Source organism: Ursus maritimus, unplaced genomic scaffold (genome assembly GCF_017311325.1).
Source record: "Ursus maritimus isolate PB19 unplaced genomic scaffold, ASM1731132v1 scaffold_4, whole genome shotgun sequence".
In the NCBI taxonomy this organism is placed as follows: Eukaryota; Metazoa; Chordata; class Mammalia; order Carnivora; family Ursidae; genus Ursus; species Ursus maritimus.
In genome coordinates, this window is record NW_024426552.1 from 24,454,036 (window position 1) to 24,477,498 (window position 23,463).

The 23,463-nt window shown below is 37.9% G+C and overlaps 1 protein-coding gene across 2 annotated transcripts; it reads right to left on the reverse strand.

Annotated features, from left to right (window-relative positions):
- Positions 1-741: 741 nt before the first annotated feature.
- CHODL (chondrolectin) lies at positions 742-22,199 on the reverse strand. 2 transcript variants are annotated; one of them, XM_008701754.2, is made up of 7 exons: positions 21,585-22,199; positions 11,339-11,648; positions 10,889-11,046; positions 7,244-7,330; positions 5,256-5,358; positions 3,542-3,620; positions 2,077-2,161 (listed from the first exon to the last, which is right to left on the reverse strand). In XM_008701754.2, the coding sequence occupies exons 1-7, from the start codon at positions 21,661-21,663 to the stop codon at positions 2,159-2,161; spliced, it is 819 nt and encodes a 272-aa protein (XP_008699976.1). In that variant the 5' UTR covers positions 21,664-22,199; the 3' UTR covers positions 2,077-2,158. The 2 variants fall into 2 exon arrangements, with proteins under 2 accessions (XP_008699975.1, XP_008699976.1); XM_008701753.2 differs by lacking the exon at positions 3,542-3,620 and having other exon boundaries at positions 742-2,161; positions 21,585-22,062.
- Positions 22,200-23,463: the final 1,264 nt, after the last annotated feature.

Consider the following 23,463-nt stretch of genomic DNA (forward strand, 5'->3'; position numbering starts at 1 on the left):
GATTCACCTGCACTTCAAGACACATATTAGAACTATGTTCTGAAAATACAAACCCAACAGATATACCAGGTACCATGTACTTCTTTTCATTTTTCAGAGGTCAGCTAAAAGTTTAAGAAACCCTAAGGGCAGTCTCACTGTCACCATCTAATAAAAGGGAAGTTGACTGTACGGGTTTAGTAACTGATACCAGAAGAGCTTTGCAGACCTGGACCTAGACAACAGGCAAAACCACGGCCCTCCCCCACGGCCTTGCCTCTCCCACTACACAGCTGTGGTGGTCGTCATGGGTGGCACAGACAATGGGGAAAGCACCGTCTCTCTTCCCTCAAGACCTGACTGAAGGAAGAAACCCACGGTGGGAGTTTGGCAGGAAGAGGTAGATCCCAGCAAAGATGGGCAACCAAGTAGAGAAAGGGAGTGCTAAATGTGGCAAATCGGAGCCTAGAATGCAGCTGTCTGTTCCTCCCTCAGCCTCCAAGCAGCTGAAAGGGCGCCAAAGCATGCTCATTTCTATTTGTCTCTAAGTTCTGCCAACCAACTTTAGTTGTGAACTGCCTTAGTGACAGCTCTTTACTTCCCACCTTAAATGGTTTACCAGGGAAAGCTGAGATTTAAAATCCTCCGTAACCCCAACTTCCATTCCTACCCTACCTCAACAGTCATTTGTCTTCCTCTTGGTGTACTGATGCAAATATATCTATATTTTGCTCACTTAAAAGATTTAGACAATACCCATGGTCATTCTTCAGAAACAAGAAATCTTTATTTAGTTAAAAGGAACACAGGGACATTTAAAGACCAGATAGTTACAAGTCTCTCGAGAAGGAGCCACAGGTGTTGAAGAAACTAGAGAAGAGAAGAGGAGCCGCAGTTCACTCTCTCAGGCAAATCCTCAACACGAACACATGATCACTGATGCCCTCCAGCCCACGTTCACAGGAATTCATAGTTTCTCTCCTTGGTGAAATATCCGTGTGCTGTGCTTACCGCCACACTGATGGTGACCACATACCTGGTCCCAACCGTGAGACCACTTTACCTGCCGATAGAGGCTGAATAGAGCTACGGGAAAACCTTAGGCCTGCTCTGCAGCCATCTGCTTCCGGTGTTAATCCCCATCCCAAAACAACCATCTTTGTTTTGTGGGCAAGGGAGGGACCAAATTGATTCCAGAACCCTCAGAGAGCTACTTGTGGTTATATAGGCAACATGTGAAGACATACGATTTATATTGTATACACCACTTTTGTTTTGTTCTAGACTGAGTGTAATATTGTCGATACAGCTATTAACAAAGTTATTACAAAATCTGTTGAATTTTAAACTAAAAATAAGTGTAAGGCACATGTCTTGCACAATTGAAATTAGACAATTCTTGCCTCTAAGTAAAATATTTGAGTAAATTTACAACACAGTTAATGAAATAGCTTCTTATTTCTGAAGAGGTTTCCTAAACGTTGTCTGACCTCAAAGCAGAGAAACTGAAAGAAAATGAACCATTTCTATAAAAGAAACTTCTTCTATGGTAATAGATCTATGTGTGTGTGGATTCAGTTTGAAAACAGTGATACCTTTCTTTAATCAGAACAGCATGTATTGAAAAATGAAACACCATAAAAATAAATACTAGAACAGTCCATTTTTATCAAACACGTATGTAAAGGTAAAATATTTTTGCACACTGTAAATTTTAGTACAATTTACATTACATTAACTAGATTATAACTTATGAAAAGTGACAGAAACAAAAATAACTGCTTCCAACACATACACTTCTCTGATGTGTTGACAGCAATTTTATCTGCACAGTCCATTCCATTTACTTGAAGTTTGGGTACATCCTTTAGCGAAATAAGCATGTCTCACTCCATTATTAGCACAGCGCATTTTGTAAATGAAATAATAGACATATAAAAATTATTTTAATATTTGCCTCAAGGGGGAGCTTACAGTTCACCTTGCAGATCCTTTGAGATTTCAAGCCATTCCAAGCTAATGTTCTGATGCCATTCCTGATGCAGATCCAGAATTAGAAATTGTTATTTTCTGTTTTGGAGCCAAGTCAGTGAATTATTATACTTCCATGCCACTTTCTTTTCTGGTGCTTTTTGAAATCCACAGTGTGGACTGTGTTGGACTAGTTTTTGTTCTTCCTTTACTGAAAAACATAAGAAGAAGTAAGTTCAACGCCTGAGACTTTTTATTAAAATAGGCACATTTGGGTCCAAATGGAGATATTTCAGACCCTTATTATAAAAGGGTCTTTCTTCTCTCACCAGCATCTCTACAAAAAATTCTAGATTATTCCAGTATGTGAAGATGGTAAACAGGTCATGTGAAATGATGAAAAAAATAAAATTGATCTCTGTTTGACCCTTTTTAGTATAGAATTCCAGCACATGCAAACACGCACAGGCAAATGCGTCTGACATAATACCACAAAGTCTCATTATAATCACCCACAGATTTTCATTTCATTTGATCAGTGATTTTTGAAATTTTGCTTTTTGGGTATTCTTCCATTCACCTATGCTGTATTTGATGCCAAATCATCAAAATAGTGCTTTTGTCCTAAGTGTAAGGACCTTCCTAATCCCCTCCTCCCCTCGGTTTTCCTCTTCTATAATTAAATCACTTAATCCCTGAAAGTTTGGTTTTGCTTCAGTCTCTGCAACCAATGTAGTTCAAAGTAGATTCAGGGCTTGATAACTTTGTTCCTCAAGATCTGAGACTGAACTTGACGCTTTTTTTTTTTTGAATAATAATTTTTTATTATGTTATGTTAGTCACTTAACTCTTGTCAGATATAGAATCCGAGCCCACACTTCCAGCACCCCTCCACCCCGCCCATATATGACTGGCTGTCTTCTCACTCTCTTTCCATAAAATGGCCACTTCTCAGGCTCCTGCATTAATGCCTGTTCCTGAGTTTGTCTCTGCAAATCATCCTCTACCAGGCTACTCATCAAGATCTAGATTCCTGAGTCTCGTTTCCTGAGAATGAACCCTCACCTGGATCACCTAACACTTCCGGTTCCTGTAACTTGGTTCCTGCACTTCCTGTCTCCCACAGACAGTCCCTTCACGGGCATCTGCCCCAAGCCTCACTGGTAGCCCATTCCATCTACTCTCAGTCTACCAGAAGTGGCAGAACTCCTTCCAAGACAGAAAAAAACTCTTCCCAACAAGCCTGAGCAATACAATTCTATAATATTACTTAATTGACTTCAATTTAACTGTGAATTTGTTACTAATATAATATTATGCCCAAATTATATGTTTTGGAGATTTGCTTCCAAAAAAAATAAGACCAACAACACATCTTTATCTACGAAGTCATCTCACATGAATGAAAAATATCGAGCAAAGTTTACGAGAAACAAGAAATGTCTTCAAATGGTAAATAAAAGGCGGTTGAGTTATTAATGTAACTAAATTTTTGTGTAGCATTAGTATTTCATTTAAGAGTTACTACCAGTTAAGGAAACGAGTTATTATTTTGAATATGACATGGAATGATATAAGCCATTATGTGTACCAGATTGGAATTTAAACTTTCTGCAAGGCACTCAGATGATAATGGAGTTGAGTCTTTGGTGAAATTTCTCCTTGCTTTCCTGGAAGAAAGGAAAAGGGGACGATCTAAGAACGAATGAATTAAGCACTGCAGCTAATTCCGGCATCTGGAGGTACTCAATTTTGGTTTATTTTCTCACTCGGAGATTTTCAAACAAGTGAAAACTCAGATCTTCAAAGGTATAAAAACCTGGACGACTTTTATATGAATAGAATCTCCACAAAAATATAGTATTTGGAAGAAGAAAAACAACGTTAGAGAAACCTCAGTTACTGGCACTTAAGTAATTTTTATTTTAGAAATGACAATGCTGCATAATATTCTTAAAAGTGTTTTTTCAAGCTCTTCCTTAACAGTTTGCTGGATTAAGGGGAGATTTACATCACATCCTCTCTCTACTTCTCTGGTTTTCAAAATGACTAATCATCTTTCCATCTATAGTCTTAGAAATTAAGGGAAGAAACGAAATATTTACCATCATCTTTTTTCTGTACAAAACAATTTTAGCTGTGTTTCCCAGATATATTGGAAAACCCAGAGGACACAAAGTGTAGTATTAATTCGCCAGGCTTTACTTATCATTATTGAAAATGTCTTATTTAAACAGCCTGTACATCATACTTTGTGTCCTTTAAGCAATTTATGTGAACCATTTAGAGTTTACATCTATTCAATGGTTTTTTTTTTTTTTCCTGGGGCTTTTTTTACTGGATCTTTATGGTTTATTTCAGAAACAGATGAAGATGAATTCAAATCAAAAGAGAAATACGACTTCATTTGCAGGTCCTTCCCTGATGAGGCACCCAGGTTTTGTTTAAAATACTGACAAAGGTCCCTGTTTGGGAACCAAAAATAAAATTAAATTAAAATTTTATTTTTATAAAATAAAATATAATACTGACAAAGATGGCTAGTTTATTTTAGCAAATATGCTCTCATTTAAACCCAACATCTTTTCCTTTTTCTTTTAATACATGTTTACATTTTATATACTAATTTTTTAATTGATAAATTGACACACATGAAAAAATTTCACCTTTAACTCAAGGGTATGGTTAAATAGATATAAAAGAGTAACCCCAAGAATCTTGCTCTTAAGATATATCATTTTGACGGAAGCTGCCTACTAAAAGTGACCTATTTTTACCATTTTACTTTACTTCCTATACTCAAAAGATCCTTTGCAAATAAACAACAACCTAGGACTTAAAATTTTGAAAAGGTATTACAGAGTGCACCCAAAACTCAAGTCTTGCATACAACTTCCGGTCAAGATTAAAAGGCTTAGCATTAATGCTTATACGTAATAAGAGACAGTGTAGTATAATCGCATACGTGTCAGCTTACAAGGATTCAAACTTCAGATCCACCACACACACTAGCTATGAGACCCAAGGCAAACTGTGTAACCCATCTAAGCCACCATCTTCTCAACTGAAAAACAGAAACAGAAGAGTACCTACTTCGTATGACTTGTGAATATGAGGTGAGATAAGTCATGAATCCTATAATCAAGCCCTATATTATTAGATTGTATGTATTGGATTTGTACTGACAGAGATGAAAATCAGAACTTTCTTAAGACAAATTAAAAATATAATTTTAAACTTTTTAAATGACTTCTGGAAAACCTGTGTAAAACTTTTCAAGTTGTCTACATATCTGAATTATTTACCTTTTATGCAGCATCTGGAAACAGCAGGTTCCAAAAGCGACCAGTATCAATAAAAGCAGTGGGATTGTTGGTATAACAACATAAATTAGATTGGGAATTATACCTACAAAAGCAAAACAGTCTTAGTATAAAAAGGTGGTTGAGGCAGAATTCTAACACTAAAATTGCATAAACATTTTCCAAAACTTTAAGGTAAAATAGAATTATTATAAATAAATGAATTCTGAGAAAGTTTCTTCCCCAAATATTGAATAATCTAATGAAATAATATATTTGTTTGACAAAAACCAAAAACAAAATCTTACTTCACTGATTGCCATGCTCCAATTTAATGTCCATATTTCTAAAACTATTATTAAATCTGCAATTTAGATAGGGGCTAGTTTTCATGACATATTAATAATCTTAGCTATCTCACTTCATTAATCCTTCTCAGTTATTACTTCAAGAAACAAGCACTGATTATTAAAATAATTGTTGATTTATTGGTTATATAATTAACCTAGCCAATAAGGTCAATTCCATGATGATACGCAAGACTCTTTGGGATTAAATAAAAATATTAAATATTAGTAAATATTAACTAATCATACAGTCATAACCCAGAGATGCAAGATTCCAGAAGCATAAAGTCTTGATATTAATTAAATTCTAAAATGAATCATTTTTTTTATCCTGTTCCATCACACTTGATAACATTAGGTGTTCCTGGTAAAATAAAAAAAAACTGCCACACTTAAGCACCATACAGATTAAAATCACTTCATTAAACATCTTTTCAAGGTCATAAGAGGGAAAATATTCCTCATGTAATTATTTACTAGCATTTTTAATTAGGTTTAGTTGTTCTGACTGGTTTTAAAATCAGCACCTGAAAAGTAAAAAGCACTAAGGTTTAATATCATGTCCATGTAAGAAAAGCAAATTGAAAAGTCATGCATTTTGCTAGTAAATCAAAAGTTGTCAGTATTACCAAGCTAAACAATTCTAGTCAAAGTGGACCAGACTTAGATCAAACTATCCATTTAACTGCACATTGTGTCCTTTGTTAACAAAAGATACACTAACTGAGGTCTAGTGATGGGGCATTTTAGGGGTAACTTGCTGCTTTCACCCAACCTTGAGCCCCAACACATGACTTCAAGGATTTTAAGGATTTGGGACCTATTTTCGTTCCTTTTCAAAATACCATCATGATCCCTAAATATAATAATAAAGAAAAAGAGAAAGTATTTCCTACTCTTTCATGGATTTTGGATCACCTGTGGAAAGACTGAGACTTTGGGACTTTGGCTCAATCTTCACAAAGCAACAAGGATAAATCGAGATTTCTGCTCAGTCGTCTGTCACAGGACCATGCTAGAAGAGTGCTGAATGAAATACTAAGAGCGGTTTCTGATTGGGATTTACAATTCCAGTCAGGGAATGTGTAATTTGCCCTGGGATTTCATTGCGTCTTCGGCAGAGAGCGCTGTGCTAGGGACAGCTGGGTTGAGAGCTGTTTGTATGTGTTCTTTCCACGCTGCTCACCAGTGTTACCACCTCAATAGCCTGAAATCAACCAAGGTGGGAGTACACACACCAGGGGAATCTGCAAAGGATACAAATCAGGCTTTTTCTTTTATACCCACTGCCACATCAGCCACTCCCTAAACATTTACCAGTACACCCTTTGTAGCCACGGAATGGGCCAATTTACATCATAATGCCTACATGTTATGGGAAAGGTCCTTGTGAATCCAGGTTTCCATGTGAATTACTTTATTACTAGATATGTCTACTTGAAGTGAAAAAAACAGGAAGGAAACAAAATAGATTCTTCTGTCCAAAAACTAGCTTAGTATTATTAGTTCAAAAGTACATTTCCGTAGGCCAAATTCAGTGCACCGTATCACCAAGCAACAACGAAAGTTAGGGCCAGCATGAAGTGGAGTTTAAAATTAGTTTCTGCTCTTGATAGAGGGGTTAAAAACATGTGAATCCATTACCTGCTTCAGTAACAACCACATTTTGATGGGTGTCTCCTGGTTGATTTGTAAAATAAGTCTTTTCTACAGGAGAAGTTGGATTAATCTCTGTAAAAAATAGGTACAGGCATCATATAATGATTAAAAAAGAGAAATACAAATGTAGATGAAAATAAAACTTTATAATAAAACGATGTAAACACCAGAGTTTTGATTTCTGAATACTTTACAGATAAAAATTATAGCTTGAATTTAAATTTACATGAAATTATTCAACTGTAAAGTCATCATTTAATTATCTTTGAATAAAGTGTCCACTTAGTGAATCTCTGCAACTCGGATCTCCTTGGTGAATCCTTGCAACCGCAAAAGTGCATTTAGCAATCAACAGCGTATCGATACTGACGACAGCCTGCTACAGGCAATAATGACCAAGCGGGTAGAAAGCAAGGCAAAGAGAAGCAGGAATTGGGAGTATAAGACCAAGTGCCATTCAAAAACAAGCATGGTTGACTTCTTCATTGATATCAGTGTAACATGACTTCTTCAAGATTTACGTTTCTCCTTGCAGTAATAATCAGCAGATGACTGTGCACAGATTGCATTTGGAATGGATGATTCAAATAACAACGTTCTAAAGCACGTTTCTGTCCTAAAAAACAATGCCATACTTAGATGTGCTTTCCAGCAGTGTCTATTTCTTTAAAAATAATAATAATAAATTAAGGCTTGCAAGTTATTTCTTTCCCTGGTTTTATGAGACAAGATCTCTTCAGTGGTCATACAATTAAAAAATGTCAAAATTTCTTACCATGATCTGGTATTGCTGTGTTGCCTATTTTTTCCCTAGGGCACTATTTGTTAAATTAATAGTTCAGTGAAAGTAAATTGAATTAATAAGAAAAAAAAACCTGTAACTTGTTTTCATTTGTTTCAAAAATATAATTCTCTGTTTATGTTTGCCAATTGATGGAAAAGAAAAAAAACACATGCAGCATTGTACCTTAGTTTAGCATGTTAAATCATTTTTAATATTATGTTGGCTACTCTAATTTGGCCACGTAGTCTTTCTTTATTGGACGTCTAGCATACACCATCCTGCAATAATATTTATTTTTTAATATTTATATGTAAATGTTTATATATAAATATACATAAACACGTATTTACTTCTAATTATAACATTAATAATATTTATTACTCTCCTACACATATTTCACCCTAACATTTCAATAGCCTCCCATAGGTTTTGGATACAGTCCTACCCTACACTCATTTTTCTACAGAACTTGGGCACTCTATGCTGGTTGCTGCTCAGCTGAGGTTTGCTGAACAAATAATACAGATATTATGCAATTTATCAACATAGAACTGGTTATTTTTGAAAAATAATCTTAATAAGCTTTAAATTGATGTAATTTCTGATTAACAACATCTGAGAAACTTAATCCCATATACACTACTTGTAACGTCTAAGACAAGAATGCATAATGCAATTTTAATAAATACAAAAATTAGATTCAGAAGTATCCCCAGAAAAATGTCTTAGGATAACACTGATAGACACAAAGAACAGGTATATAACTCACAGGGTAGTAACAAAAAATGAAGAAGAGAGTGAGAAAATCAATTCGTGAGTTACTCAGTTTTTTCATAACTAGGTTAATTGTTTACTACTTCAGATATCATTCGTTATATTATTTAGAAGGTATGTCAGGGGCAGAAGAGGAGACTAAGTTCAAACCACACAGCACTTCTGGTAGTTGGAGAATAAAGTTCAAAATAAATGGTGTTCTAATTCATAAATTTTAATAAATCCCACTGCTTACTCCTCCAACCCCCGCACCACCAAAAACTAATCATTTTCCACTAAAAGAGCACTGGCTATAGAAGCAAGAAATTTAATCAAACGAGCGTTCTCCATAAATAAAACATTAAGCTCAAGGAAGGTTAATAAATTAAAATAAAGAAATAAATATTTAGAATATTAGAATAAAGAAAAATATAAAGAAAATAATTACTTAAAATAAAGAATAAAAATTCCAACTGCATTAATAAGACTATAAATACAGCTATATGTTTATAAATATAAAACTGTGTGCATCAAAAACAGAAAATACATAAAGGAATCTTATTCACAAAGTATTGATTATTTGAAGATTTAGATAGAATACAGAAGATAAAGAAAAAATAATTTTTTATCTTAAATGCTCTTCCATGAGTAATACGAACCTAGATTACCTACACAAAACAAGGAAAGAAGATCCTGGGCTTGACAGTGTCCTGAATAATGTGGTAAGTAGGAATGCAAAATAAAAATAAAATAAACGTATGAAGGGTCAAATAGTTTACCTAAAAGCTCAAAGAAAGGAGAAAGAAATATTAAGAATACTCTATAACATACTTTGTTTCATTCATTCAATAGTTTCAAGTACATAGTATCACCAACTGAAAATATCAGAGAATTTCAACTTTATATTTTTCCAAGAAACAAAATAAAGACAAAGAACGTACGTGCGTAACAGATTTGGCTCTGCAAAGACTTCTAAGAGGGTAATGATGGATTTAGGGCTTTAAAGACTAAACTCACCAGGGAGACAGAAAGCTGGCTAATATACTGCAGAGCAGGATAAATATAAGAGAAGGGTAAGTCTAATCCAAATAATCCCTTGTGCTTTAAGGTCTTATGAGGAAGGAATCATGTAATTTCAAGAGAATAATAGAAACAGCAGTACTTGATTATAATTGCCTTCCATGAACACATTATGAGGTCAAGTAGACAGCCCCTCAGAAGACTTGAAATGACACTTCCCAACACTGAGGAGGAGAAAAACATCAAAAAAACTCTCAAAGCCTAAGTGTCTAGTTTGACTTTATTAGGTGATTAAAAAAATCAGTTTACATCATTTTGATTAGTCTCTACTTTTGGTCAAATATTAATTTAGTGGAGCTGTCCTCTTCGAAGTCATTCAAATTTACGGTGCCCACAGGAAGCCCCACCAGCGTAGCTCGGGTCAACTCAATCTTCCCATGCTGCACACGGCAAGAAATTGGGGACTTCAGACAAAAGCTATCTGAGGGGCAGATTCCAAAGGATGACAAACAGGAAGGCCATGGCACATGGCCCTCTTTTTTTTCCACTGTGGCTCAGTGAGCTAGAATCAGTCTGGCTTTGAGGAGCACATGTGAAGTAGCAATGCCAACAAATGAGAAGCTAATGTTCCGGGAGGAAGTCACTTTGTTCCCTTAAATGCATCAGATAACCATCCAACAATCTGTGGCTCGCGTGTATAAATCTCTAGGGCCTTTGGTGACTTATACCTACTTCACACATGTTACACTAAATGTTTAAACTATTTTAAAATAGATATTTATTCTTCATGAAACTCTGTTTACAAAAACACAATTTGACCTTAATGTTAGAAACGTCATGTCTCCAGATGTGTCTAGTTACCCCCTTCCAATGAACTGATTGGGCAGTTTGCTCTGTAGCATAAAGTATATTTCAGGACACTGAGTGCTGTGACAAGCTGCAAAATAATTCCAGGTTTCACAGCAGAGAAACACAAAGAGCCAAAGGCAGTGAAGCCTAAATACAAATAGTGAAGATCCCAGTATAAGCAAATATGCACAAAATCTGCTTTACCTACTTCTGCTATTTCCTACCTGGTTCATACTTGCAGATGTAGTTGTGCTTCATGTTGCACCTGTCATCGTTCCACTGGTAAAGGTAGGGACCCCCAAGGCCTGGATTGGCCGTTGGCTGATGATACATCACAACACACTTCTCACTTCCACAGGAAGGTTCATCGGTATACCAGTTTCTGTAAACAGAGCAACAGAAACACCTCGAAGTGATTTCATCCATTCTATTCCTTTAGTTTTGTTTTTTGTTTCAGGTGTTTATTTAAGTTCCAGTTGGTGAACATAGAGTGTAACATTCGTTTCAGGAGCAGAATTGAGTGATTCATCACTACCATATAACACCCAGTGCTCACGACAAGTGCCCTCCTTAACCCCCATCACCCACTTGGCCTCTTCTATTCTGACATCGTCTACAGGTAAACAGAAATCTTCCTTCTCCCCTTCGAGTCCTCCAGAGAACATCCTACTCACCGGTACTGGGAACCGCTTCCGTCAGACCACTGGTAGAGATCTGGGCAGGCACCCGATGTTTGCCCCTCTCCGTTTCGCCAAAGCCCTATCCAGAAATCACCATCAGAAATCCCCGTTCCTGGTTTTGTCAGGTTTTGCAACATGCTTTCTATTAACTTCTGTTCTGCTTCATTCTCCAGGCTGAGAAGGGCTCCCCCCTCGCTCTCACAAGCCAGGCGTGCCTCCTGGAAGCTCACTCGGCTGGACAGTTCGTGGAAATAGGCCATTTTGTAGCAGGGATGCTTGAGGTCAGCGAAACACACCTTTTGACCTGAAAAAAAGATGCTATGTATTGATTATCTGATCTATATTCATAATCCCACTATGAATTAAGGTTAAAGAACCAATCAACACAGGATACACTCTCCCAAGAATGATTCTTTCATTGAATCACTTTATAAGGTTTATTTTTTAAATTATTACTTTCGATTTATAAAAGCAAATCGATTTCCTAGTAAATTTGTAACAAACTTTGAAACACCATACTTCAAGAAAATTTTTGTTAAGGGAACTCATGATTCTTCTGGCTTAGATATAAACTAATGCCCACAGCAAATGAAAGTAGCTAAAGAAATGTCAGGTATATAGAACAAAGAGAGCTAAAAGGTCAAAACTATGAAAGAAAAATAATTTATAAAATAATTTTTAAAAACAAGTAGAGTAAAAAAAAGCAACATAGAGAGGGTATCATGAAAAAGACTTAAGGCGGCAAATTTAAGGTGTAAATATTTGCTTTTATCGTATCTACACGAAAGCCAATACATCAAAACTGAAAGTTAACAGATTATGTTAATAGAATGAACATAATCCTAGTAATAACTTATTAATAAAATACAGCATTAGAAGTGACAAGGTAGAGTTCTAGAGTACTCTACAGTAATCTTTGAAAAAATTCTTGTTGCCAATTTCCTGAATGTTTTCTGGTTTTATAGGACATGCTGTGTGTTAGCTCCAGTTGCTCAGCCAATGACATCTCTGTTTTTACACAGACATCTCAAATGAGTTATAAACTCCAAATAACATTTCCATAATTTGAACTTAGAGAATCATGATTTTATTTATTTTAGAGAGAGAGGGAAAGAGAGAGAATGGGAGAAAGTGAGCACACATGAGTGGGGCAGGGGTTGGGGGGGCCGGGAAGGGGGGAGTGGAAGGGGAGGAGGAGGGAGGAGGGGAAAGAATCTCAAGCAGACTCCAGAACCCATGCTCAGGGGTCATGCTGGATCTCGTAACCCTGAGATCACAACCCCAGCCGAAACCAAGAGTTGGATGTTCAATCCATGAGCCACCCAGGCGCCCCTGAACACAATCAAATACTTAAAACAAACAAACAAACAAAAAAAGAAATGCATTTTAAACGTGAAAACAAACAAACAAACACATCAGGTAATAAAGGAGCTATTAAAATCTCATCAATTGCTAATTATAGTTAATCTCTGATAACTTGGATAGAGATCAGGGTAAACTGAAATTTGGCCAAATATGTCTTTCAAAGAGAGTTAAATGATTTAGCTAAAAACAAATGAGGGGAGAAATATGAGAACAAATTATTTTTCACCTTTCGAGTCTCCATTAAATGGAGACATATTAAATAAAATGACTTCTTCAAATTTAACCTAAAAAAATGCCCTATTAGACTAGTTGAAATTACTTCCTCTATGGTTTGAAAGTAGTAACATTGCATTTCTTTTCAACTTTCCCCAATTTAGGGGCCCCTGGGTGGTTCAGTCGGTTGAACATCTGACTCTTGATTTACTTCCGCCCCCTCATACCACCAGACAAGTAGGCCAAATTATAGAGACAATCTCCAGGACGCCGCCCTGTTTTCTTTTGTTTTTCATTAGCTTCTTTGGTTCACTTCTGACTCTGGTGTCCACATTAAAAACTGCCCGCACCCCTCTCAATCACTATTTCTTACTCCCAACCTGCTGCCCACAGCCTCGACTTTCTTGTCTTTTCCTAATTTCAGTTTAGAATTGGCCTCGGGAAACAGACTACGAAGTATTTTATATAAAATTAAGTCAAACTACTTTATGCTATGAAATTAAGGCAGAGCTGTACTGCTTTCTGAAGATTTGTCTGCATGAACATTATTCCTGTTGGGACTGAAGGGTGTTTTTTAGCAGGTATTTAATTTTGCAGCTGATGAAGAAAATCTGTCAGTAGTGGAGGGGGGGGAGTGTTATTGTACTTAAACACTGGCTAAAAAATACAGCATTCAAGCTCTGTACTCTTAATTACAAGTACATCACACTGAGTCAACATCGGTATCACATCCATTCTCTCCCAGAATCAACAATTAATGACCTGTGATGACACTGGGAGTCAGGAGGGCGCCAAAATCAGGAGGCCATTAACCTCACCACAGTGTTTGAGTGATAGGCATTCAATATCGTGGCCCAGGCTGAGAACAGCCATCTAATAAAATAGTTGCAGCAATGCAAGCAAGACAGCCAGTTGTCCTCTCTGTCTCATTAACTGTGATCTGGACCCAGGAGCAAAACACTGAATACGAACAAATTAAAGGACTGCCCCAACTAATTGTTAATGAAAAATAAAACGTTAGTATGAATGACCACAGGAAAATGGAATTAAAGAGACTTCAAGAGGACAAATCAGTCTGAAATAAATCATCCTTGAGAGATAATCATGGAAGTCCCAGGGGCTGATTCTAATACAATTATTTATTTTCATTTCTCCTAATTAATATTAGATTTTGTGATGACTTCATTGTTCAAAATGGTTGTTCCTGATAATATTCTAAATATGCCATGAAGCCCAGGGAGTTCTTTGCCTGCATTTTTAAGCAAGCTATGCCCATTTTCTTCTTCTACAGCCTTTACGTATTTCTAAGTCTCAAAAAACATCTCAACTGCATTCCCTTGAGTTTTCAGCTCGCTCCATTTTTCACTCCAAGAACGCTCAGACTTGGATTTGACTCTAGTACTTCTGAAATATTAAACTTGTCCAACGAGATTGTTTTGCAAGATGTCAAAGGAGCCAGATTTTTTAAAAATTAGCCAGAAATTTGCATGACTAAAAATTATTTATGTACCAAGGCCAGCACTCATTCAGAGGGTGCCTACATATGATTTAGACGCTAAAAGTCTCTGCTCGTTCTCTTCGATATGTTAAAATATAAACACAACACATATTTATGTATGGTGAGGACACCAAACTGATGACAGGAATTAACTCACTTATAAAGTTAAGATAGCATTTCGAACGAAGTGCTTAAGAGCACTTTAGTGCAATGTGGAAATTCCTAACACCTCTATGTGCGTCTACAAAGAAATAATACTAGTAAGAGAACAACCTAAGGCAGGGACTCTATTTAAAGTAATTACTAATATTGTGGGAGTCCCAGATGCTAGCTGGCCATGGCACTGCCTGTGAGGCGTGCCCTCCTTGGCTGTGGATGATGGAGTGGTCCAGGATCGTGCGTGAGGGGGTAGAGACCGCGGTGGCTGCAAGGCAGAGGGACTGTCAGGGCGTCAGGATACTGGCCAATTACCACTAGAACAGCTAGATATTCACTCCAAAGTAGTCACTGAATATCAGCTGGGTCATTAACAGTTCATGTCTAGCGAGGCTGTTTTCAGAAAACTACAGATCCATGGACCAGTTTCATTGCCACTCATACATAATCAGTTACAGCTGACACCGTGGGCTTCTTGACATCCTCTTGTGATTTCACTACCAGCTACCACATTGTGCCAATGTGGTCCAAGCTGTAGCAAAAATCAGCAAAAGAAGCTGAATAGTCCCCACTATTTCAGCTGATCGCATTTGGCCGACATGGCAGGGGAACTCCAACAGCTGGGAAACAAATGTTGCCCTAATTCCCAGAAAAGTTCCATTAATACAGATCTTCTGGAAGTCACTTTTCCCACTTCTGTAAGGGCTAATCTTCCTAGAGAACCATTACAATTACCTCTCTTCTCATTCTGTGAGATCACATGGGGAATTTCCTTTTCTCTGATCTTTAAATGTTTCATTCAGATAAAATCTTCCATTGACTATTTTGAACAGTAGGAATTCTAATCTTCCACCTACTCCATCTACTTCCATCTACTCTTCTACTAACCATAACATATTTAGATAAATATTCAGATAACCATGTACCAGTGTTCATTACACTACAGCAACCTTGACTATCAATAATTTATTAAATGTCACTGAGGATTCCCACCTAGGATCTACACCTATTAATTTTATACACATATGCGTACAAAACTGCATATGTACACACGTACTTTTATTTAAAGATAATTCTCAGGACTGCCTACGAAAATAAACATTCCTGTCACTGTCACCGCTAAGATTCTGCTATTCTACTATTCCTATGAATAGATGGTTTTGTCTTTTGTCTTAGTCATAAAAATTCCTTCAGAGCTAAATATTGGCAGTAAATGCTTTTGGCATTGATATAAAAGTGGGGCCAAACTCATAAAGTTATGGCAGTTTACTTTTTTCTTCCTGAATAGAAAGAATCTATGATACAGTTTTATTTTGCTTATACTTCTTAAGTTCCTGACAGTTGAGTCCTCTGTTAGTAAAGTAATAACATTTTTCTTATACTTTATGCTATAATCATATATTATCAATATTATTAAATTACATCATAATTTTAAATAAAAGCATAGAAGATATTTCATGAATTTCTATGGTTCAATCATGATCTACCTATAGTAACAAAGAGAAAAAAAGTTGTGCAAAGAGAACCTACATGATATGTCTTCCCCAAACCTGACTGACTGAACTTTGGATATTTTGCCAGAATCCCACAAAATAATTTGTTTTTTGTAATTCTTTCTCGCTCTTCCCCAAATCACATTGCTAAATAGGCTGATCCAACGTTATACACTATGACATGATCTCTAATAACAATGTCAACACTTCTGAACTAAAAAGAAATGCTTTCAAGCAGTGTTCTCCTTTCAGTATTCAATAGTCTACCAACTTCTTGAGAATGATTTTTTATAAAAAAAAGTTTTGTTATAATAAACTTTCATTTTTGTAACAGAGATTTTAGAGTGCAATTCAACACACAATACGCTAGTACAAGTGTGCTGGGATCTATTTTCTTGCACTGATAAACTCAAAACTGTAGTCCTGGGTCATTTTGTGGATGGTGGTGGCATCTGGGAATCCTACCTCTCCCGCTAGGAAATACCACAAGCTTTGAGAGGGGAATGGAACTCATTTTTTCTAATCTGCATATTTAAAATTGAGATCTAAACAGCAAATGGTAAACCAAGTGACTGTGTGTCTTAAAAATTCAAGCATTCAATCAAAAAGAACGGGCCTTGAATCCCAGAGCTATACTTGAACTGTGGGTATACCTGGGGACATTACTTAAACTTTCCTGGTTTTCTCACCTAAAAAGGAGTTTTCTCACGATGGGGCGCCTGGGTGGCGCAGTCCTTAAGCGTCCACCTTCAGCTCAGGGCGTGATCCCGGCGTTGTGGGATCGAGCCCCACATCAGGCTCCTCCGCTATGAGCCTGCTTCTTCCTCTCCCACTCCCCCTGCTTGTGTTCCCTCTCTCGCTGGCTGTCTCTCTCTCTCTCAAGTAAATAAAATCTTAAAAAAAATAAAAATAAAAATAAAAAAGAAGTACCGATAATAATAATAGCCAGACATTTATGAATAGTTTAGCATGGAAGGTCTCGCTGCTAGCACAATCCACACCTTTTGGTAAATTAGGAAAAGATGCTCTCTCCTGATGATATAGGCTGTTCAGCTAGAAAAGTTGTGTTTTCCTCTAGGGGGCCTCAGCTCCGGGCACAGGGCCTGCACGCTGAGCTCCCTCTCCGCTTCTTGGCACAAACTCTGTGCGTGACCCAATCTGCAGAAATCTGTTCAAACCCCTTCACCCTCCAACAATCCTGTGCTGTAGGTCACGTCATGTAGCTCCCATCCTATACTAAAAAGTTAGATCTTTTGCCAGATTCACACAGCTCATAAGTCAGGGTTTAGAAGCAGGGCATCTGTCTGGCTCCACAGTCCATGCCTTTACCCAGATGTCTATGCCGCCTCCATACAGGCCTCAAATGTAATATTTTTTCTAAAGCTAAATATTTCATGAATAAAGGGAGTGATGAATAGATACATTAATCATGTTTTCTATGTTATAATTATTAGAACTGATCTGTTATTGATCAGCATCGCTGATATGTGCAAGGGCTTATGCATTGAGTTTGTTTTTCTAAACAGATTGTGGATTTTCTGTTACTGAACATTAAGACACAGGATTAATACTGCAACATCTATCTCAGATTTTCAAACCATATTTAGCCTTAAGTCCTTTTTTTATCCAGCCCTTTCATTTTCTAAATAAAGCAAAGCCCAAATGAATTTTTCCCAATTACAAGGAGTGCAACGGGAGTCAAGCCGTCAGGCCTGTTATATTACCAATATGTTACAAGACTGAAAGAAACAATCTCGCCTGCCAATTGTGTACATCCATCCACCTGAACGCCACGTGCCCAGCACAGAAAGCTGTTATGAAAAGTAAAAATTGTTAGTGAGAACAACAGCTGGATTTCCACTCTGGACTCCTTTATACGATACCACCTCTTTCTTAACATTAATGTAATAGGTATTGCCATCCTCGGGGAAAGAGTTCTAAAAACAAAACTATAAAATGATGAAAAACAGCAGTTAAGGAGTAATGGCTATGATAGATGTGTAATTTATTAAATGACTAGTAATAAGATTAATTTGTTCCTTTCCTGCCCAAGAGATACTTAAAGTAATTGCATCTTTGAAAACTGCACTGTCATCACTTTATGCTTTTGATGATGTCATGGAACAGTACCACAGGATGGGATATGCTCAGCAGATTTTTTTCTCTCTCCTCTGCTATTACAATAACCTATAGACTACTGGTCACCACCGATGGATTTGCATAATTCTGTGGCATCTGCACAACAAAAGAGATGTGCCTAAATCCCCCAGTCTCCTAAATAAAATGCAGGCTAATTTTAATGAGTTCAAATTAAAACATATTAAAGTTTTCTGCATTAATTTGGAGGTACCATGAAATACACTTAATGGCCTTTTGCTGCGTAACAGGTTGGGGATCACTGCTGTGCACCCTAAAAAGAAAAAGCAAGAGTAAAAAGCATAATACACACACACGTTCCTTCAAAATACTTCGAATGTTTAAAAATATCCACATGCTCTTCAAGACATATCTTCCCGTCTTAGAAACCTGAATTTTAAACAGTTCTTTTTTTTTTTTAAGATTTATTTATTTACTTATTTATTTGAGAGAGAGAGTAGGATAGGGAAGCAGAGGGAGAGAATCTCAAGCAGGGTCCATGCCCAGCACAGAGTCTGGCGCGGGGCTGGATCCCGCGACCCTGAGAAACCTGAGCCAAAACCAAGTTGGAGGCCTAACCAACTGAGCCACCCAGGCGCCCCTGAACACTTCTTTTTCATATACATCCATGTCCCCATAAGTAAAATCCTCTTGTCTTTGTCCTAAAGCTGTCATTATCTACCAGTCAAGTCACAGAATTAAATGATTGTACTCCCCACAAATACTCTCTACATATCTGTGTTCAGCAACAAATCAGTATAAATCTAAGATCCTAAAAGTAGTTCCCAACTTTGACTCATAAATTCATTAAATACGCTTTCATTACTCTAATTCATTAAATTACTCTCACGGTTATATATTCTATTCCTTATTTATGCATCAAAATAAGCATGACCACTAACCTATAAAAATATTTTCCTATTACTGCTGGATGCTATTCACTCTTATGGGGCAGATTATGATGATGAAGTTTGAAAGGTTATGTCTTGTTAAAATAGTTTTATTTCATTTATAAATAATGCTCTCAACTTTTAAAACAGTGATGTATTTAAAAGTATTGGAAAGTATCTTACTGAATATTTTAAAGTACTAAAAGAAAATTTCTATAAAGGATTATTTTGTGAGTTCCTGTCTTTTTTCTGGGGAAGTAATTATTTTGGTACACTACATAGAAACTACAAATAGGTGTACTGATATTTAACAAACAGAAAATACATTCCATATGTTATAAGTATGTTCCTAATAACGGTCCCAAAGAGCTTGTTTCATTTGACAGATATTTGAGTAGTATTTTGGTCCCCAGTGGCAGGAAAAAGTTAATGCAAAATTTAACACCGATCAGGCAGACATTGGATCTACTCCTTCCAACATGTCATGTTTTAGACTGTCTCTACTCATGCTATTATGGCTAAAATACATTTAAAAAATTTTTCTTCCAAGGATAAAGTCACAAACTTTTAATGGTTAAATTTTAATGTGAATATTTACGGCCAAAAGCAATTAAATCATTCATAAGAAAAACATAACTAAGCAATTGTTTTGATATCAAGTAAACATCATCATTTATGCTAAATCAAATAGATCATGTTCAATTAATTAGAAATTTTCCAGATGTCACCTACAAGATGCCTATAAATACTTCATAGGAAAACACAACAAAAGGTTTGCAACAATTTATGCCATAATAGAACACAAAATAAACTTTTCATCAACAATTTTTTAAGCTCTGTTTTCACTTTACATATTTTTCTTCTCCCTTGCAAAGTTTATGGCATATACACACGAATATACGAAAGGGGTACTATTTAAGGCAATGAAGTGTTTCTATGTTTAAAACACACCATATGATAAAAGCCTGATCTCTGCTGCTCATTCATTTATAAGAGTAATTCTCAAAAACACGGAGGCAGTCAAATACGTAATTTACACTTTCAGGTCTAAATAGTGAACTTTTTCTTCAAAGCTAAAATAAGGAGAAAGGGATCTAATGTAACACCCTTACTTGGTACCGTAAACTTTTCATTTTATCAATATACTGAGCCTGATTTTCTCTCCCTGCCCCCCAAATGTAAGCAGCATGCATGTCCAAATGACAGTTCACAGTGTATTTAATTCCAGTGTCTCCAGAGGGTCAAAAAGTCAGTGGTGAGTGATTGATAAGTAGACATTGAAGAATTATATTCTTAAGATGTAGAGCATCATGTATCGCTGAGGGGAAGATCAGCAACAATTAAGCTTTACACGTCAGTTTCTAAAGGTCTGGCTTCACTACCGATTAAGTTGATGTCATTGTCATCTATCCCTACCTCTAGCGACACCTGTTATACAGATGAACGGAATGTGAAAAGGAATTTGTGCTTTTTACGTTAAAAAAAAAAAAGTCCACACTTAAAACACATTCCCACATACATTCAACAAATATTTATTGCATTACTTTAGCATTGCAAGAAATTTCAATAGGGATAGTTAATGCTCAATTTTCATGTAAGGCACTATTCATTCATCTTAAGCTTTTGAGAATCTTCAGGTTTTTTAAAGAGACCGTCCCAAAGTGAGGGAGGGTGAATGCATATAAATTGCTCACAATAAAACGGTGAAAGTCGAAAAAAAGAAAAATCAGAGCGAAAGCTTGGAAGTTTGCCAATTCTGATCCATTTCCCTAGCACTGATTCGACCCACCTCATTGGGCACCTACTGTGTGCTGTGATCATTACCATTACACCTCAGCCCAACTCGACCAGACTTCCTTTTCCGAAAAGTCCCCAACTTGGAATAAGGTGTGCAAAGGAAAGGAGTCTACATACAATGACCAGTAAGTCCCCTGTTCTTTGTCAGCCCTCCCTGAGAACAAAGGCTGCATGCATGCCCAGGAGTCTGTGAGCGACCCACAGCGAGCAGGTCTGGCCTCGGAAATCCAGTAAACACAGTGCGGGGACTGAAGTGGAGCCAGGCCAACAGGGGGTGGCATTTCTGCAGTGGTTCTTATGGCTTTGGGTTTCCTCTGCCCGCTCCATGGTACCCCACCCCTTTTGCAGGTGCCAAGCCCTGCCCTGTGGACAACATCTCTTACAAAGAAAGTGGAAATTACTCTTGGAAAACGCTGTAGCAGAGCTCGCTTCACAGCTACTGAACCAGGCACTTCCAAAAAATTCAAACTTTTCTCTGCACGTGTTTTTTTGGGTGGGGGAGAAAGTAGACTACAATCTATTCCCCCTCCCTGCCACGCCCCCAGCTCCTCCCGGTCCACTACCCCCGCACAGGTTTCCAACCTCCCGGAGAGCCTTGACCCCAGAACAGGCGACCCAGCACTGCCCTCGTCCACGCACCCCGCCCTACCCTCGCCCTGCTCGTCCGCTCGGCGGGCAGCCCCCTGACTCACCGCTGACCACCCGTCGGCAGAAAACTCCGTGGCCGCAGAGCAGCGCGGCGCCCAGCAGCAGTGAGACCACGCGGCTCATCGCGGCGCGGCGACAGCAGCAGGTGTGCGTGGAGCGAAGAAGACCTCTGCCTGCTGCGCAGCCGGAGCTCTAACCTCTGAGCCTCCCTGCTCCCCGCCGGAACCTACTCCCGCCGCCTGAGCCCAGCTGGCCGGCCCCCTGTACTCATCGCCTTTGGCCGGGCCTGGAGCCGGGCGCGCCCTTGCCGCGCGCGGGTGTGCGGGGCTAGAGAGCACCACCCCGCGGGTGCGTGTGTAAGGAGAGGAAACAGAAGTTCGAGGGTCCCGTGTCTACCCCAGAGGTGAAGCAGGAGCCCCGGGTTGGACCCCACCCGACCCCTTTGCTCCTCTCCCGGGCCTCTGGCTAGTGAGGGCCTAAGCCCGTGTGCCTAGTCCCGGCTGTCAGGGCGGCGGCAGCAGCAGCAACAGCAGCTCTGCGCTGAAGGCGCGGTCTTATATACCCACATCCCGAGGTTCCGGCCCCTTGCTTGCAATAATTTTTAACTACTTCGTCTCTCCTGCTACGCGGAGCATCCCGGCCCCTCCCCTAAAAACTGGAGCGGCTTTGAAAAGAGTGCAGTCAGCAGCCCCACCTCCTCCCCTCCGCTTCTCCAGGTCCTCTCTTTCCATTCGCTAACAGACCTGATACTCATTTGTGTAAAACGTGACAGCTTTGCTATTAAACTCTGGCAAAAGTTGGATCCATTTGGTTTTCTCAAAGATTAATGTCCACGGAGATGCCAAGTTGTGGGGCCTTTCTCTTTTTGTGCTAAATTGCTTGATCATACGTATTGCTAAATGCAGGGCACTAGCCACTAATTCAAGATGGATTGGCGAAGTGGGAGCCAAAACCTGCTCAGTGAATTATATGATGTGGCAGGTTTTTCCCCACCTAGGTTCTGCAGATAGATTACTTCCAAGCAGGTTGTTTGACTAAATTGCCACAGGAGCAAATTGAAGAGAATATTTGGAGCACGGTTTTCCCAACTGATTTCAATCTCAGAATGCAGCTCCAGAGAAAACGATCAACACAAATATTCTGAATACTTGCGAATTTCCTGGATGTAAATGTATGTATTTCTTGCAATCATCTATCCACGATCTATAGTTTCTAATAGAAGTAAAGCATTCTAAAACCTACAAAGACACTTCTCCATAACTTGACTCAGTCTTTATTATATCAGTCCCTCCAAGGATGCTAGAGTTTAACCTGGGGTATTGGAAAGAAGTTCACAAGAGTTTCATCTATATCTGGCCCCTGATAGGAACACTAAGGATATACTTATAGTGAGTTTCAACAGAATTGTTATTTTCCCATTATGATGCTTTAAATGCACCAGGATTTGTTAAATAAAATTCTTTCGTTTTAATGGGTGGTACATTTTCCCATAACACCTCCCTGTCTTTGGTTTTCACAAGCCACAAGTATACTCTGAACATTTATTGGACTGTTTTCTTGGGGAAAAAAAGAAGGTAAATCCTGCTACAGTAAGAACAAGTCTTATAGAATAAGAATTCTAGCACTTAGAAAGACCTGAAGGCTTATGAAGTCCAGCCTACTCGGGAAAATAGAATTCCACAATAAGTATAATGATGTCTATCACTTTATTTTTCCTTGTGTTACCATTAAATTACTAATTTATTGCAGGACCATGGGCAATTAATATATCTTATAGAGGGTATGGATCCTGTGAGTTTCACTACTAGCTAAATGCCCTAAAGAAACAGGCACTGCTGGGCTTTTGAATGGAAATGGAAAATATAAATCCTCAAAGCAATGAAGATATATATAGCTCAGCCCTGAAAATCATGTCCAAGTGTC